The 18,466-nt window shown below is 32.0% G+C and overlaps 3 protein-coding genes across 3 annotated transcripts in view; 1 reads left to right on the top strand and 2 right to left on the bottom strand.

Moving 5' to 3' along the window:
• Positions 1 to 1,751: 1,751 nt before the first annotated feature.
• Positions 1,752 to 4,427, top strand: LOTGIDRAFT_171033 (hypothetical protein; the record flags this gene model as incomplete). The annotated part of the gene is made up of 3 exons (XM_009046892.1): positions 1,752 to 1,931; positions 2,478 to 2,763; positions 3,397 to 4,427. The coding sequence occupies 3 exons, from the start codon at positions 1,752 to 1,754 to the stop codon at positions 4,425 to 4,427; spliced, it is 1,497 nt and encodes a 498-aa protein (XP_009045140.1).
• Positions 4,428 to 5,690: 1,263 nt separating this feature from the next.
• Positions 5,691 to 6,002, bottom strand: LOTGIDRAFT_136609 (hypothetical protein; the record flags this gene model as incomplete). The annotated part of the gene is made up of 2 exons (XM_009046891.1): positions 5,691 to 5,857; positions 5,903 to 6,002. Coding segments are annotated over 2 exons (267 nt in total), but the record flags the coding sequence as incomplete, so codon positions are not given.
• Positions 6,003 to 9,367: 3,365 nt separating this feature from the next.
• Positions 9,368 to 18,466, bottom strand: part of LOTGIDRAFT_171032 (hypothetical protein) — a gene marked incomplete at both ends in the record, with an annotated part of 30,278 nt that continues 21,179 nt past the window's right edge. Inside the window, 11 exons of the mRNA XM_009046890.1 lie at positions 9,368 to 9,702; positions 10,184 to 10,381; positions 10,628 to 10,801; positions 11,384 to 11,508; positions 13,290 to 13,380; positions 13,703 to 13,870; positions 14,235 to 14,374; positions 14,963 to 15,023; positions 15,345 to 15,500; positions 15,993 to 16,114; positions 16,703 to 16,808. Coding sequence (XP_009045138.1) covers positions 9,368 to 9,702; positions 10,184 to 10,381; positions 10,628 to 10,801; positions 11,384 to 11,508; positions 13,290 to 13,380; positions 13,703 to 13,870; positions 14,235 to 14,374; positions 14,963 to 15,023; positions 15,345 to 15,500; positions 15,993 to 16,114; positions 16,703 to 16,808 — 1,676 coding nt within the window. The remainder of the gene's footprint in view (positions 9,703 to 10,183; positions 10,382 to 10,627; positions 10,802 to 11,383; positions 11,509 to 13,289; positions 13,381 to 13,702; positions 13,871 to 14,234; positions 14,375 to 14,962; positions 15,024 to 15,344; positions 15,501 to 15,992; positions 16,115 to 16,702; positions 16,809 to 18,466) is intronic.

Below are 18,466 nucleotides of genomic sequence, written 5' to 3'. Positions count from 1 at the left end.
AAGTAATTGCATATTTATGGATAATTACTAAGTACACCAGGTAATTCTTGAATTTTATGTTCATTCTAAGACGTAGTATCACTTTAACAATGAACGGACCAAGATCAAGATGCGGAGTAGACAATTCTTCACAGTTTTCGACACTTTCCGTAAAGCTGTTGCAGGGCGATAGCGTAACTTCCACGGAGGCCATTTGTCAAGCAGATTGTTTCACATACACGAGTAGTAACGTCACCAACTCTTTGACGTCAAATGCAATAATGTGTGGACAAAGCAAAGTTATATCTTCTGACATACCGGGAATTGTTAGCCATTGTACCCAGAGGGACAGGAATTATTGGATCAACTAAAAATGAAATTGTGTTTTACGTCCTGTTTTTCTACGCCTATCTGGACTAAAACAATTGAAAAGATAGACGAAAACTTCTACCACATGACAAATTATGAAGTCCCAACAAGCTTGGCATAGGAATCAGGCCATGACAGGGCGGCAAAAAGTATATCCCAGAGATGCCTTTTGCGTCTGATCTCCACAACAAACTAGGTTTGGAGATTAGGTATACATGCACACACATTATGTTACCATGCAATGGCATAAATTATGCATTTATATGTTGGAGACCAAGTTTTTAAGGTTATTGCGAAGGGACGTGCCCTTTCTATGTTTTTTAAACAGGTTTCAGCATGTTCCCCTTTAAATGTAACCTATGTCCGACTCAGAGTAGGCTACTATTTAATTTCCAAGTCTATGTCAATAATGACTTTCTTCTTTGTCAATGATTTTCATTTATCACAATAAGTGTTCGACACGGCATAAAAACTCGAGATCACAGTTCGGTTAATGACATTTTTTAATGTAATCTATTGAAGAAGGACACCAAGGCAGGTTTGTAAAAGTTTCAACGTGGCCTAGTTCTTTCAGGGTCCGTTTCTCGTACGTAGTTTACGGTTGGGATATCGGTACATTCAGGCACAGTCAATAGCTCAGTCATTCCTCACTAGTAACTAAAATCTAACCGTGTGCCGGTAAATTTTGCTGCGTCGTTTGCCTCGCGAGACAGTTCTTCAGAAGTCTATCATATTTTTGGCATGAATTGCGTATGACTCAACGTGTGCGCTTGGCGTGAGACATAGCTAAGCCAACACTTTCTCAACGGCCACACTTTCTCAACGGCCAATAGAATGCGTTTAAGATATTTGCCGCTGTTGTTCAAAGTGGCGTCCGAAGCAGTCAACTTTGCCGAAGATAAAATAGATAAAAACTTTGGTCAGACTTTCAGTATTTATATGCTGTAGAGTATAAAAATCGGGACAAGCGACAGCAAGCTCTCGAATATAATAGTTTAACATTATCTTCCGCTTCGTTACTGTCCACCATTTTGAAGTGCATGCAGTCACATTTCGAGTCACGTGTCCTATTCTGTTTTTCAACAGCTGAGCCAAAGTTGCACCGTCTGCGGTGAAACCATATGGCTGTTGACTAACGTGTGCGCCGGACTTTGTGGAAGTGGCTCCGACCAACTTTTGGTTTGTAGTTAATGTAGTTTGGTATTTATACAAAGTTGAACCATTAATGAGGCATTTCCGGAGATTCTACAATTTTCCTGTTTCCCACACGGTACCAAATTACAGACGAGGGGTAGACTTAACCAAGACCACTTTTATGCCGAGGTTGAACTTTGGACCTAAACACTATGGAGCAAACGTCTAATCTAACTTTTACGATTTTACTTTACCAATTTCAGTGAGCTATGGATGAGAACAACCAACCACAAAGCAGTGCGTTACTAAATGGAGAACAGCAAACCACTGTGTATACGAGCGATCCAACAACAAATCAAAGTAATGCGTTCTTCCAAAAGCTAAAGAATGGTGCATACAGAAGAAATTTCTTTCACAGTCTGGCCTTATGTTTTGCCTTCTGTGCATTTGTAAGTTGTCTTTAGTTTCAATTCCATTTTTTTTTCTGTATCATAGTTATTAAAAGTTGCGACCGCTTTCGTGCAATATTTTTTCATTGAATTTAATATTGTGTTATTTCAAGGTGTTAAACCCTCTATACCCCTGTCACCTACCATTTCTATGGCTGCCAATATGAATATCTCCTTTGGAACCGTCCATAATTCCTTCCAAATGCGGGGATAGACGGGGTGCGGTGTCCGGTATAGTGTGCGGTGTGGGATTGTCGATACAGTATAAAAAAGAAGAAGCAAATCGTGCCCGGACCAGTACCCCGTGTGCTCACTTCTATTTAACCTCACTGCATATCGCACCATAACATCATACATCGTCTATCCGTGGGGTTGAGGCTTGTCTGTTTGTGGATTGTCGTCTGCTGAGATTCACGATTGGGTGCCGTGCGTTCGAATCCTTCTCTAGGTAAGGAACATTATGTATGAGAGCCGATTAGAATGCGATTTTCAACCTCTATCAACTATTAAAAGTATAATCTTTCCATGTAACTTCTCATCTTTCAGGGATTTCAAATTGGTCAACGTGGACCAGCATTTCTAGATCTCCAACAGATCACTAATACAGACATGAAAAAAGCATCTACGTTTTTCACAGCAATATCTGTTGGTAATTTGTGTGGTTCCTTGTTCATCGGTTTCATCAATAATCGAGTGAATAAAGTTCTTCTGTTATTTGTATCTACATTGCTTTTATCTGTTACGGTGTCTGTTATACCTTTATGTTCAGAATATGTCGCCATGTTGGCTATTTTATGGACAAATGCTTTTTTTATGGGATGGCTGAACGCAGGTAACTCAATCAAAATGTATTTGTATGACTTTCATTTTCATTCATTCGTTAGATTTATGGCCAAGGGAGTTATTGCCCTTGACGCGCCAAATTAGCTGCTTATTAATCCAATCGAGAATGTCAGTCTTTTCATTGCCTATAACGGTTCTAAAATATAGCTGTGTTATACTTTGAGCAACAGCTTGTTCTCTTATTCTGGAATTGCAATCTGAGAGATTTTGAATCAGTAGATATCGGGGTACAAGGGATTTGGCTTCAAACAAATGTACAGACAAGGGTTTGGTACCGATATTTCATTTAGAAATAGAATAGCTATATGATGTTTTTGATTGACTGAATATTATGATTGTTATGATATGAGCCAATATAATTCATCCGATGAAGACAGTGTTAAAGAAATTGTAAAAAGGTTTTGGAGATTTTTTATGTGTATCGGGGACATTGATAGCATCGATTTGCACCATTCCAATTTTCAGGCCATTCGCTATTAGTGACGTCATAAAACGCTTAGTTTTAGTGGAATTGCAGGAACAACAGAAGTCGAATTAAAAGTTGGAATGATGCAAATTGATGAGTAATTTAGACAATTTCTTTAACACTAATAATACATAGTTGTGTGAATTTACTTTTCAGGAGGAAATGCCTATCTATTATCACTATGGGGAGCAACAGAAGGCAGATCTTTTATGCAGGCATTGCATTCAATATTTGCCTTTGGAGCTGTTATATCTCCATTGTGTACAGCTCCATTCCTGGCACAAAGACGTGAAAATAATTCCACCGTCCATAATGCAACCAGCTTGTTTGAAAATCAAGGGATATTCTATGAAGTATCTAACATGTCTGTCCACCATTCATCCTTGAATGTTGACACTACTGAGGAACAACCTAGTGAATCCAGATTGATTTATGCTTTCGTTATAGCTGGCGTGTTTCAGATGTTGACGACAATACCATTACTGATTATGTACATAAAAAGAACATCACAAACACTCCAAAATTCCACTGAAAATGAAGAATCAAAGTCGATGAAGACTCTTCCATTGCTCACTTACATTTTTACAGTGCTATTTATAGATTGCTTGTTCATGTGTTACTGTGCTATGGAGGATACCTTCGCTTCATATCTATCCACATTCACTGTGCTGCATCTCAAATGGACTAAAGCTGAAGGCAGTCAAGTTACGTCAGTGTTTTGGGCATCTTTTTCTGCAGCTCGGTTTTTAGGGATTGTAGCCATTAGATATATCAAACCGGGGATCATGCTGTTTGGATGCGTCATTTCCATCACCTTGAACTTCGTCTCTTTCTTATTGTGTTCGTATTATCATATCCCGGACGGTGTTTGGGTTTTTGCCGTTTTTGTAGGTTTGTCCATGTCCGTGGTATTTCCAACTGGGTTTTCATGGATTCAAGAAAATATTCTGATTATAAATGGACGTGTTGCATCTTCCATTTTAGTTGCAGCGTCAATAGGTACAATGTTAAATCCTCTTTTGAATGGTTACCTGATGCAGCAGGTTAGTCCAATGTGGTATTGTTATATATTACTCACAGAAAGTGGTTGTTTAGTTCTCTTTTCATCACTATTTATACTTTATTCAAAGGTAATTTTACCAAAACGAAGAGTAAACACTACTGCCGCTTACATTATCGATGATTGAACCACAAGAATTTACTGGACAATTTCAAGTGTTATGCCCAGAAACAATATTGACCTATTTGAGTCAATGAGGGCTGAACCAACTCGCCCCCATTACTAAATAAGATAGAGAAATGACTATTAGTGACTCACTCAACCACATCTACCAGATAAAGACTATACTATAAGTGATTCACTGAACAACCTGTAGAGATAACATAGAGATATGACTATTAGTGACTCACTGAACCTCCTCTACCCATTGTCATATAAAGACTATGACCATACGTGACTCACTGAATCACGTGTAGAGATAAAATAGAGACATGACTATTAGTGACACATTGAACCACATTTACCCTCCTGCTAGATAAGATTGGGACATGACTGTAAGTGACTCTCTGAACAGCCTATATCCATTGCCATAACTTGTCATGACCCACTGAACCACCTTGACCCCATTGCTAGATAAAATAGAGACATAGAGTCATCTGTTGAGATAAGAATAGAGACATGACTATAAGTGAATCGCTGAACCATCTGTAGAGATAAGATAGAGACATGACTATAAGTGCCTCTCTGAATCATCTGTAGAGATAAGATAGAGACATGACTATAAGTGAATCGCTGAACCATGTGTAGAGATAAAATAGAGACATGACTTTAAGTGAATCGCTGAACCATCTGTAGAGATAAGATAGAGACATGACTATAAGTGACTCACCGAAACATATGTAGAGATAAGATAGAGGCATGACAATAAGTGAATCGCTGAACCATCTGTAGAGATAAAATAGAGACATGACTTTAAGTGAATCCCTGAACCAGCTGTAGAGATAAGATAGAGACATGACTATAAGTGAATCGCTGAAACATCTGTAGAGATAAGATAGAGACATGACAATAAGTGAATCGCTGAACCATCTGTAGAGATAAAATAGAGACATGACTTTAAGTGAATCGCTGAACCAGCTGTAGAGATAAGATAGAGAAATGACTATAAGTGAATCGCTGAAACATCTGTAGAGATAAGATAGAGGCATGACAATAAGTGAATCGCTGAACCATCTGTAGAGATAAAATAGAGACATGACTTTAAGTGAATCGCTGAACCATCTGTAGAGATAAGATAGAGACATGACTATAAGTGACTCACCGAAACATATGTAGAGATAAGATAGAGGCATGACAATAAGTGAATCGCTGAACCATCTGTAGAGATAAAATAGAGACATGACTTTAAGTGAATCCCTGAACCAGCTGTAGAGATAAGATAGAGACATGACTATAAGTGAATCGCTGAAACATCTGTAGAGAAAAGATAGAGGCATGACAGTAAGTGAATCGCTGAACCATCTGTAGAGATAAAATAGAGACATGACTTTAAGTGAATCGCTGAACCATCTGTAGAGATAAAATAGAGACATGACTTTAAGTGAATCGCTGAACCATCTGTAGAGATAAGATAGAGGCATTACTATAAGTGACTTGCTGTACCATCTGTAGAGATAAGATAGAGACATGACAATAAGTGAATCGCTGAACCATCTGTAGAGATAAGATAGAGGCATGACAATAAGTGAATCGCTGAACCATCTGTAGAGATAGGATAGAGCCATGACTATAAGTGACTTTATTTATAAAAATATAATGTGATATATATACATGTACATGAGTTGTAAATAGGAATGTTGTAATTTGTAAATATAAATGATAAAAATCATACATGTATCAAGCGATTATTTACAATTTACAATTATAATCAGAGACTTGATATTTACAAAGGGTAAAAAAAATGGATGGACAGTTTTTATCAATTATTTACAATCATATAATGTTGTCATGTTTTAAAATGTCATGCTATAAATATATTAATCTTATATTATAATATTTTTATGAGAAAATTTAATATATTAATATATTACTATGTATAATAAAAATCAATATAAACAAATACAAGGAATTTAGTTATTATTAGGATATAATATTTCTACTGAAGAATTCACATTAAGCATATTCCACATTTGAAATAACATGTAGGAAAATAACCAATTAAAGGGATACATGCACCATTTTGGTTGAGTCTTGAATATATGTAAATAGTCTTCACAAGTAGGCTACTAGAAATGTACGAAATCACATAATTCCTTCAAAATTATCTCATACTATAAATTTATTTTCCTATTTCTATGGATGTCTTTCTTATCTATATTTGGCAGTGTCTCAAGAAAAGAGACTTTCAATCACGGATAATTCTAAACATACATGGATTTGAAGGCTAAAATTTTGATGGTGAGCTGTGAACACTAATAATGATTGGCTAAGCTAAAACATTTCCTGTTTTTAAAGTATGATTGGTAAAAAAAACCCGGTGCATATGTCCCTTTAAATATATCAGTTTCCATTTTTTCCGACTGTTTTGAACACATATTTTCCTGAACACTGTGAAATGAATATACATTTTTCTGTACATTTGAACATTTATGGATACAAAACATTATGGTTCCTTAGAACACATTTGAACATTTATGGATACAAAACATTATGGTTCCTTAGAACACATTTGAACATGAATGGATACAAAACATTATGGTTCCTTGGAACACATTTGAACATTTATGGATACAAAACATTATGGTTCCTTAGAACACATTTGAACATGAATGGATACAAAACATTATGGTTCCTTTGAACACATTTGAACATTTATGGATACAAAACATTATGGTTCCTTAAAACAAATTGTATTCAAGTTGTTTGATCTTCAGACAACTGACCAACTTCTCTGCTTGGCAAACTTCAGAGGGGACATAAGTCAACTGTCTGCAGATCATGCAGCTTGAAACTCTAAGAAACAATGTGTTTCAGGTTATGTTTGAAATTTTCTATTTAGACAAATGTATTCCTGTAGAATAAGAAGTAAGAATTCATTTGGTATTACAAACATTTCAAAAAAATTTTACCAATCTGTAGAATAGAAACTTTACATAATTAACAAAAATATAATTAAAATAGTATCAAAAAATAGTTATATAAGTAACAAAAATATGGTAAACAAACAACTTAACAAATGTCAAAAGTGTCAGAAATGAAAGATGCTATGTAAGGATGATATTTCAGTCCCAACATCAAAACAAAATCAAAAACCAACAACATACAATATAAAGATCACAATCCATATTAAAGATAGCTTACAAGGCAAGGTAAGATTCGCCCACTATCAGTTTTAGCACGAACATTGGTGAACAGACATGGGTACATCAATCTATTTCATACATTTGTAATTATTAATATTTATTAAACTCCAACGTCATTATTTATACTAATACTTGTCATTTTCATCATTAATGATTAGTCTTTAAATTTTAAGTCATATCATTGATTATGTTCACATTAAATGTCATTATGTATGATGATAATGATGATTATGATATCATTTATGATAATGCTTGTATATCATTTTCGTTATAAAGGATTAGTCTTTAAATTTAAAGTCATCAATTAAATAATGATAATGATAATGACATTATTTATGATAATACTTGTCATATTCATTCTTAATGATTAGTCGTTAAATTTAAGTCATTGATTATGCTAACATGATATAAATGATAATGACATGATAATTATGATAATGCTTATATGTCATTATAATAAATGACATTTTTCATGAAATTTCTTCAATTTTAGAGTCATATTAAAATTTATTATGATTTTAAAATTCATTATGATTGATAAAAAATATTGATTATGTCCAAAATCATGTAAATAATAATGATAAAATAAGATTAAGCTAAAAAAAAGCCCATTAATAGAAAATCATGGGGGTTTTAATTTGCCCTGCTTGGCATTATTTATTAAAGGGATTGTGAAGAGGTTTTCTAATTTTCCATTTGGGCCTTAAGTGATAAAACGTTATGTGATTAGTGAAGTCAAATAGTTATTTAAAGCGGAATTGCAGGAACCACACATGTCTGGTTGAAAATTGGAATGATGAAAATTGATGCTATCAATGTCCCTGATACACATACAAAATTTAGAAAACCCCTCTACTATCCCTTTAATATAGAGACTAATAACACATGTGCACATGCGGGTCCAATATAAAACATTTACACAAGAAGTCTACTTCATTTTTGGTAGAATCAATAGCTGAAAAAAAAACTTTGTGTCATATAAAGTATACTCACAATAATGGAACGATTTAGTCAAATATATTTCAATCTGATAGCAATGAACACATATATCAGCCTTACTGCTAAAATTATGTTTTAAAGATGGTTTTCCTTATTTTTTAGTGTCAAATTAAGCAAAATATTTGAATTATCATGTATTCTTAATCATAGTTGTATGTACAGAACAGAGTAGTTGATTGGTTGAAGCTGTGAACATATCTTCCATGCAAATGTCTTTAGATCATAGCATGGGTGAAGTAAAGCAAAGAAGATATACAAATATTCAGAGCTGAATTTGAATATGATTATGATATGACCCAGAGCAGAGGATTTGGTTAGATCATGGATGGCATGTCAAGTTAACTGCAGACAAATTAAGAAAATTACCAGCTAGATTTGCATATTAATTGGATTTGAACATCTCTTTATAATTATGTATTTATGGCCCTCAACCTTTAAAGGGATTGTAAAGAGGTTTTCTGAACTTTTTATGTGTATTGGAAACACCGATAGCATCAATTTGTATCATTCCAATTTTCAGTCAGACCTCTGTAGTTCCTGAAATTCCACAAAAGGAAGTGTTTGATGATGTCATTGCAAAATATGCTCTATCACATAGGGCCCTTCCCAATTAACAATGTTATCAAATATTTAGTTCGAAAGGAATGGCAGGAACCACAGACGTTTGATCAAAAATGAGAATGATGAAAATTGATGCTATCAATGTTACCTGATACACATGAAAAATTTAGAAAACCTCTTAAGATCCCTTTAAATTCTGTTACAATTAGACAATAGTTGAGGTTAATTCAGACATAGCAGGATTATCAATCCCTTCTAACTGATCTGAAGGTACCTGATATAGCTCATCCTCACTTTCAAAGAGCTGAGGTGCAGATGCATACAACTGTTCAGAACTCATTACCCTAGATTCCATGGTACTATTTAATATATTGTCTGGAGAGAAAGATCTAGAATTGGGAATTTCAAATTGTTGGGATTCCTCGTAACTAGGTAGTTCACTGTATGGTGGAGGGAACGTATCATCTGCTGGTGTTTGAGTCTGTGCAAGTCCTATGATATCTAATGCTGAATACGGTGGTGGTGGTAAAGCAGTAGTATCTATAAGGAATACAATTTAGATATCATCAGTTGCAAATTTAACTTGAAACCAGATCTTTGGGACAATTTTATCTGCTAGCAAAGTCATATTCCCATAAGCTTTAAAAAGATACATTTCAAAAAGATCTACTCAGCTTATTGAACTCTGCACTGCCGAGTTGGCAAACAATCACAGAGAGCAATCAAGTGATCCGGAAGGGGGATCATCATCAATTTCATTAAAACTTATAAAATTGTGAATTGAAGGATAGAGAAACCAAAAGTAGAGTTATGTAACAGTCTCTTTGGGTTTCACTTTTCTGCAATTTATCTATGTTATCAAGAAACAGGTTGTACATGTCATGAATTTGATTGGTTAAAGATAACGTCATTGGGAAGGGACTTTAGTTGAAAACTTGTTAGATTACAATGGAAATAAAAAAAATATCAGGTTAAAAAAAAGATGAAACTGTAATCTAAGGTTGAGCCTCTAGGTACTTACTATTTGAAATTACTGGTGATAATACAAACACTGTATTATTAGAGCTATTATAAACCATACTTGATCTCCTGTCACGCTCGCGTCTTCTGTTAACTCTTTTACGTTTACAACATACACCACAAACAATACAGAAGACCAAGATAAAAATAAGTGCTGCAATACAACCTGCTATAATAGCTACAGAATTAGTATTGGACCCTGAAATATAGTAAGTTAGTGTTATAAGACCTGTCTAACACTGTGCATTACCATTATTACACCTAGAGGCGTTTTTATTTAAGCAAATCTTAGCTACACAGATCAAGGTGTGCAGTTTATATAAGCAAAGCGCTTACAACGATTTGCCTAATATACAAATTAATTTTAACAATTGCCAAAGCACTTATCAAAATCGACCAAATCGTGTATTGAAACAAGTCTAAGTGACTATACAGGAGAACTGACCTGATGGCATCGAATTAGTCTTTTTTTTCTCCTTCCTAAACTGTATTTTAAATCCAGTGTTGGTTTGCGTAGCATCAGAATAAAACTCTATAAAGACGACATTGCTGGTACTGGTATAATAGTCTCTAGTAAACCCTGTAAACCTTCCTAGTAAACTAGAATATCTGTCACTACCTATAAAATATTCATTTTAAAAAGGGTTACATGTAGTTACAGTTAACAGTAACACTTTTCAAAATGACAATAACCTTGTCTAAAATAAATAAATTGGAAAAAAACAACAGTGAAAGTGAGGAAAATAGAAAATTGATTATATGATAAAAAACATGACCGATAATATTTAATTTCATTTTTTTGCTGTGATTAACTGTGAAAATCTTTACTAGAAATGTACTTATAACAAAAACGATATGAAACACCATGACCTTGATGGGATTCTAAATTCTTATGTGTAGGCCTAGTGGAGACACTGATAATATCAATTTGCACCATTTCAAGTTATCTTTACAAAATGTTAGATAATAATCAAATTTTGATGAAGACTAATATCTATGGTCAAAATAAATAGATTGTAAAGAGGTTTTCTTAAATCAATTAGCTTCATTCCTATTTTCAATTGGGTGTCTGTGGTTCAAGCAATTCCACTAAAACCATGTATTTCATGACGTCACTAATACCGAAGGGCCTAATATGATTAAGCATAATTTGCGATGTCATCAAACACATAGCGTCAGTGGAAAAAATAATAGTACTCACCATCAAATATAGCTACATAATCACGATAATTAGAACTAGAGGAATAACCCAAATCAGAAAATACAACTTCTAAATACAAAACATAATCATCACTAGCTAATATCTTCCACTGACAATACTGATTACTGAAATATATAAAAAAAAACGTTGCCAATACTGATTACTGAAATATATAAATAACATTGCTAATTCTAATTACTGAAATATATAAATAATATTGCCAATTCTAATTACTGAAATATATAAATAACATTGCTAATTCTAATTACTGAAATATATAAATAACATTGCCAATTCTAATTACTGAAATATATAAATAACATTGCCAATTCTAATTACTGAAATATATAAATAATATTGCCAATTCTAATTACTGAAATATATAAATAATGTTGCCAATACTGATTACTGAAATATATAAATTACATTGCCAATTCTAATTACTGAAATATATAAATAATGTTGCCAATACTGATTACTGAAATATATAAATAACATTGCTAATTCTAATTACTGAAATATATAAATAATATTTCCAATTCTAATTACTGAAATATATAAATAATATTGCCAATTCTAATTACTGAAATATATAAATAACATTGCTAATTCTAATTACTGAAATATATAAATAATATTGCCAATTCTAATTACTGAAATATATAAATAATATTGCCAATTCTAATTACTGAAATATATAAATAACATTGCTAATTCTAATTACTGAAATATATAAATAACATTGCCAATTCTAATTACTGAAATATATAAATAACATTGCCAATTCTAATTACTGAAATATATAAATAATATTGCCAATTCTAATTACTGAAATATATAAATAATGTTGCCAATACTGATTACTGAAATATCAAAATAACATTGTCAAACACTGATTACTGAAATATATAAATAACATTGTCAATACTGATTACTGAAAAATATAAATAACATTGCCAATTCTAATTACTGAAATATATAAATAACATTGCCAATTCTAATTACTGAAATATATAAATAATGTTGCCAATACTGATTACTGAAATATTTAAATAACATTGCCAATACTGATTACTGAAATATATAAATAACATTGCCAATACTAATTACTGAAATATATAAATAATGTTGCCAATTCTGATTACTGAAATATATAAATAACATTGCCAATACTGATTACTGAAATATATAAATAACATTGTCAATACTGATTACTGAAATATATAAATAATATTGATATAATATCAATGGGCCTAGGAGCTGTCTTATTTTTACCTGACAACCAAATTTACCACAGAATTATGAGAGGTAGATGGAGAAAATTTAAATTCTTTACTATCTTAGTTGCCATACAAAAATATATAAGGACAACAAAACCTTAACTAGAAAATACAGTTAAAAATATCATATTGCTCATGTACAGTGTCGGCGCTAGTGGGGGTACAGGGGGTGATAGATTGCCTAGATAAATGGTTTGTACCCCAATTGCACCCCCACTACATTTCTTAGAAATCTTTTTCATCAAAATATGGGTCAAAAAGCACCAAATCAATTCTATTTTTCAAAAATTTCTTGTGGAGATTCCTTTCAGATGCTTAATTGGGAGCTCTTGCCACAACACTACCACATGTTGAATCTCATCCTCAACAATTGTCGCCCCATTAAGCTTTTCTGCCCGATTTATAACAGGGAGGCTCAGGAGGCTAGGGAGGCTGGTGCCGCCACTGCTCATTAGATAGTTTCTGCAATAATCCTGACAATAATCTATTGTATATAGATGGATAAAACAATAAAATATTTCTTTTGGTTAAAATTCATTGCCTCATACAAGGAAATTTGGATAAAGTGAACCAGGGTCCCAGGAACCAGGTGTGGTTTTCATAATGAGGATGTTGCACTGACTTACTTGCTATAATGTCCAGGATAATTAGGTGAAGTAAGAGTATCAAAGTCTTCTTCAGCAAATAAGAGTAATGGTCTTCCTGGTGAACAGTCAGCTGGTAAATAACAAAACAATTAAAGATATATCTTCATCTAAACATTTCTTTTTAATTTACAAGATAAGTCTATCTGTAGCTAATTTAAAAATGATATTCAAATTCCGGTTTGTCTAAAATTAAATTAATCTAACAATGTAAATTATTTCTTTGATAAACATGAAAATCCAGTTATATGTTTTTGCTTTTTTGAGGCTATATTGTCCAAACCTGTTAACAAGCAAAATGGAATATCAGACTGTAATAGGCTACTGCAAAAAGTTTTAATGGAATATGTATATGAAATGAAATACGGAAATCAATAATAAAACTTGAAACTTACGAATTTTTTCTAAATGATACACAACGGATATTGAATAAGACGGATCAAAATAGTCTTTATCAGCAAATATATTCATGAGAACTTCATCACCAGAACCATACAGAGTAGTATAACCTCGGACTGATTTGCATAAATCATAGTCTTCTTTATATTCAGCGTCCGTTATGACTGAAAAATATAATGTAATGTATTTTTTTCATAATATTCAGCGTCTGTTATCAATGAAAAGATTCATCGTCTGTTATCACTGAAAAACATCACATAAAATGTATTTTTTTCATAATATTCAGCTTCCACTATGACTGAAAAATAACACGCAAATGTACATTTTTCATAATGTTACGCATCTTTATCACTAAAAAAAATTAATGTAAATGTATCTTTTTTAATAATATCATGTAAAGCTTAGTTTTCATAATATTCAGTGTCTGCAATAACTGAATAATATCACAAAAATGTACATTTTTCACAATATTCTATGTCTATTTCATTTAGTAGTTACCTACCAATCTGGTCATATTTCATTACTTACCATTAGCAAAAGAGATGGAACCAATTCTGCAAAAGTTTTTGTCAACTCCACTTATATATAGAACTATTCTATATTGAGGATAGATTTCATCTGGTTTAATAAAACGACGCTTTATAGGTATTCCATAGGTTTCCCATGAGCTGAAAATTCGAAACAATTGTTTCATAAAATGGTAATATAGCTTGTCAGGCAAGGTAATATACACCCACTGACAGATTGATTTTAAATAAAAAAATTTGAAATATTCTAGGTGAATATTTTCTGATTTTCAATAAGTTTCATCCTTGGATGATAATAAACACTTACACCAAGTTTCATCGTTTTCGAAGTAAAAATTGAACTTGTTTTCAAGAACAAGGGCAATAACCCAAACTAAATATTTTTTCGATTTTCTTGATTTTCAATAGGGTTTATCCTTGGGTGATAATAAACACTTACAACAAATTTCGTCAAAATCTGTCAAGAATGTGCTTCCATGGATGGATGGATTGACGGAAATGGACATATCACTTATGAGAACTAAATAAAATGCCCTGTATATGCTCAATTGAAGAAAGTCATTATTAAAGTTATCATGAAATGTCTTTAAGCTTAATGGGATATCCAACCATCATCTCAATTTAGAAAATTTTTGACACCAATATTTCTTAATAAAAGCAGTAGGTTAAATAATACATCTTTAAAAACATATATATAATATTTTCTTTAAAAATCTGAAACAGACGTACCTGTCAAAAGTAAAAGTTTGCTCACGTAATGTAAGTGATATGTAGGCTTCATATGATGTTTCTAATAAATAAAAACAAAGATAGTTCAACATAAGGCATATGCTTTGATGTTAAATGCTGACGCTGCCACTGGGCTTTATGAGTGTTCTACACAGCAATATCAGAACAGATTTGAATAACAAGAAGAACTTTTGTTAGGGTAAGTCAGAGACAAAGAAAACTTTACAAATCTGACATTGAAATGATGCATTCTGAATTGGGATTGGTTATTCAAAATTTAAGCTTTAAGCTAAGACTGATAGTTTGGCATGTTTTGTCTATTTTTTCAGGGGGGTCACGTTTGCTCATGTAAGCAGCCAAAAGAAAAAAAAAATCAACTTACTGACTAAAGAATATATTACTTCAAACCCTGTATCAACATATCTGCTATCAGATAAAAACTCTAACAGGAAAACATCACTTACAAATTTCCTATCGTTAACATGAGGATAATGTGCACAAAAGTCGAAAACTTTAAACTCAATCCATCTATTTTTGCCTAAAAAATAAAATAACATTACTTTATGTGAGATGTGTAAGTTTTTTTGTGTTGTTATAATAACATTACTTTATTTGTAAGTTATAATGTCTTGTTATAGTAGTTATTACTTTATGTGTAGATCTGTAAGTTATAATGTGTTTTTATAGTAACATTACTTTATGTGCAGATGTGTAAAATATGACATGTTTTTATAGTAACATTACCTTACGTGTAGATCTGTAGGTTATTATGTGTTTTTATAGTAAAATTACTTTATGTGCAGATGTGTCAGTTTTAATGTGTAGTTTATATAAATCATATCATAATCTATAATTGGAATTACTACAATAGTAAAAATTGACAAATAAAAAATTGCAGAATTATTCTTACATAATGAAGTTAAAAATATGTATAAATTACTATTTCTGATGCCAATGCTTGTCAAGGTGTTGGCTTTCACCCTTTAATCCCTTTCATTATTGTTTTTGTCTATTAATTCTAAAAGCTTACCTTTGTATATATTCAATGTATCAGAACAACCTATCCAATATTGTGCTAATTTTGCATGTTTTATAGTCAATGTGATTTCATAACCACCAGGAGCAAGGATTAACCATTCACAGCGCAAATTCCTGGAAAAATAATATAGTAATAGGATAATGACTGGACATAAATGCCTAAAAAGAGAAGAAAGGCTTATTCCACAAACTGAGGCATGCCTATTTTTATTCCAGAAGAGAAAAAAGAAGACAAGCCATGCCAGGTCGCACATATCAAAATAACAACATGTTTCAGGTTCTGTTCTGTTTCTGAATTGAGATCACTGAAACTGTAGTGAGTCCATCATTACTATGTAAGTATACAAGTAGGATAGTATATGATAGTAATATAGTCATAGACCTTGTCTTGGAGTCGGCCATATTGAATCCAGAAGGAGGCAAATAATGCACATAAACAAAGGTAACGTTGTGTCACCACTGCAGTAAAATTGCCGTCTTTAAAGCCTCCTTCTCCAATCTCACTAGCTAAACCAAATCAAATTTTACATATTTAATTCGGAATTGAATAAAGCTATTTAATGATACCTTCACAAATCTTTTAGAAAGGGCAATTGTGATATCACATTCATAAATATGACATCACATCTTATCATTGGATGACGTTATTTGCATTATGTGTCTCAAAAATGAGGCGCGAATAAGGACTATTGCTAAACTTACAATGGATAATCTTGTGGATAATTAGGTGAAGTGATTGTGTAATTGAGACCAACTTGAGGTTTCAATGTCTGAATGCCATTACATTGGCCTGGAGCTAGAGTCGTTACTGGAAGTAAAAGACTATGAGATGAACAATATCAAAAATAAGTGTGTTATGCAAGGTTTTGTTATTATACAAATTATATTAATAATTATGATACAGGTAGGCAAGACACCTCTCTATTTTATGTAATGTAGTGGGAACTGCTAATACTCACAGTCACATGGCTGGGTTCCACTATGTTAGACAGAACAGAGAGGCACAGATAATTAAACACTTTTGACAGGTAATGATTGGATCATTAGTAAATTGTTGTGACCAACAGTCAATGACTGATTTTTGTTGATGCCCTCCGAGTGACAACAGTGAGTTTATTTAGTTCTACCAAGGTTTGAATTTGACTGACACTATCTTGTCCAACCTATACTTGATGTCCAACAGCCAAAGCAACAATCCTGCAATTATGATTTGTCCGTTTGGTTGAACAAACATTAACCAGGAAGTCCAGAGAAAGGGAAACCCAATGGGAGCAAGTTTTAAAAAGCATGGTACACATTTTGGAGGTCAATATAGATGATAAATACAAACAAATAAATAAATAAAAAAACACGACATCCTATTGGGTGAACTCCTCAACAAAGAGTATTGTTTCAAACGCTTAAAATTATATTCATTTTAATCTATTCATTTTATTGTTTATAATATTTCTATATCTCATTTTAATTTTTTCTCTAAATCGTTTTACAATTAATGTTTCAATGCATGAATATTTATATATTGCTCTACATTTAATATACTGAGCACTATTTTAACAGTGAATATTTATATATTGCTCTACATTTAATATACTGAGCACTATTTTAACAGTGAATATTTATATATTGCTCTACATTTAATATACTGAGCACTATTTTAACAGTGAATTTTTATATATTGCTCTACATTTAATATACTGTGGACTATTTTAACAGTGAATATTTATATATTGCTCTACATTTAATATACTGTGGACTATTTTAACAGTGAATATTTATATATTGCTCTACATTTAATATACTGTGGACTATTTTAACAGTGAATATTTATATATTGCTCTACATTTAATATACTGTGGACTATTTTAACAGTGAATATTTATATATTGCTCTATATTTAATATACTGTGGACTATTTTAACAGTGAATATTCATATATTGCTCTACATTTAAATTAAACATACTGAGCACTATTTTAACAGTGAATATCTATATATTGCTCTACATTTAAATTAAACATACTGAGCACTATTTTAACAGTGAATATTTATATATTGCTCTACATTTAATATACTGTGGACTATTTTAACAGTGAATATTTATATATTGCTCTATATTTAATATACCGAGCACTATTTTAACAGTGAATATTTATATATTGCTCTACATTTAAATTAAACATACTGAGCACTATTTTAACAGTGAATATTTATATATTGCTCTACATTTAATATACTGTGGACTATTTTAACAGTGAATATTTATATATTGCTCTACATTTAATATACTGAGCACTATTTTAACAGTGAATATTTATATATTGCTCTATATTTAATATACCGAGCACTATTTTAACAGTGAATATTTATATATTGCTCTACATTTAAATTAAACATACTGAGCACTATTTTAACAGTGAATATTTATATATTGCTCTACATTTAATATACTGAGCACTATTTAACAGTG

This window comes from Lottia gigantea (genome assembly GCF_000327385.1).
Source record: "Lottia gigantea unplaced genomic scaffold LOTGIsca_108, whole genome shotgun sequence".
In the NCBI taxonomy this organism is placed as follows: Eukaryota; Metazoa; Mollusca; class Gastropoda; family Lottiidae; genus Lottia; species Lottia gigantea.
Note: the sequence above shows the minus strand (reverse complement) of the source record. Positions and strands in the feature narration are given on the sequence as shown.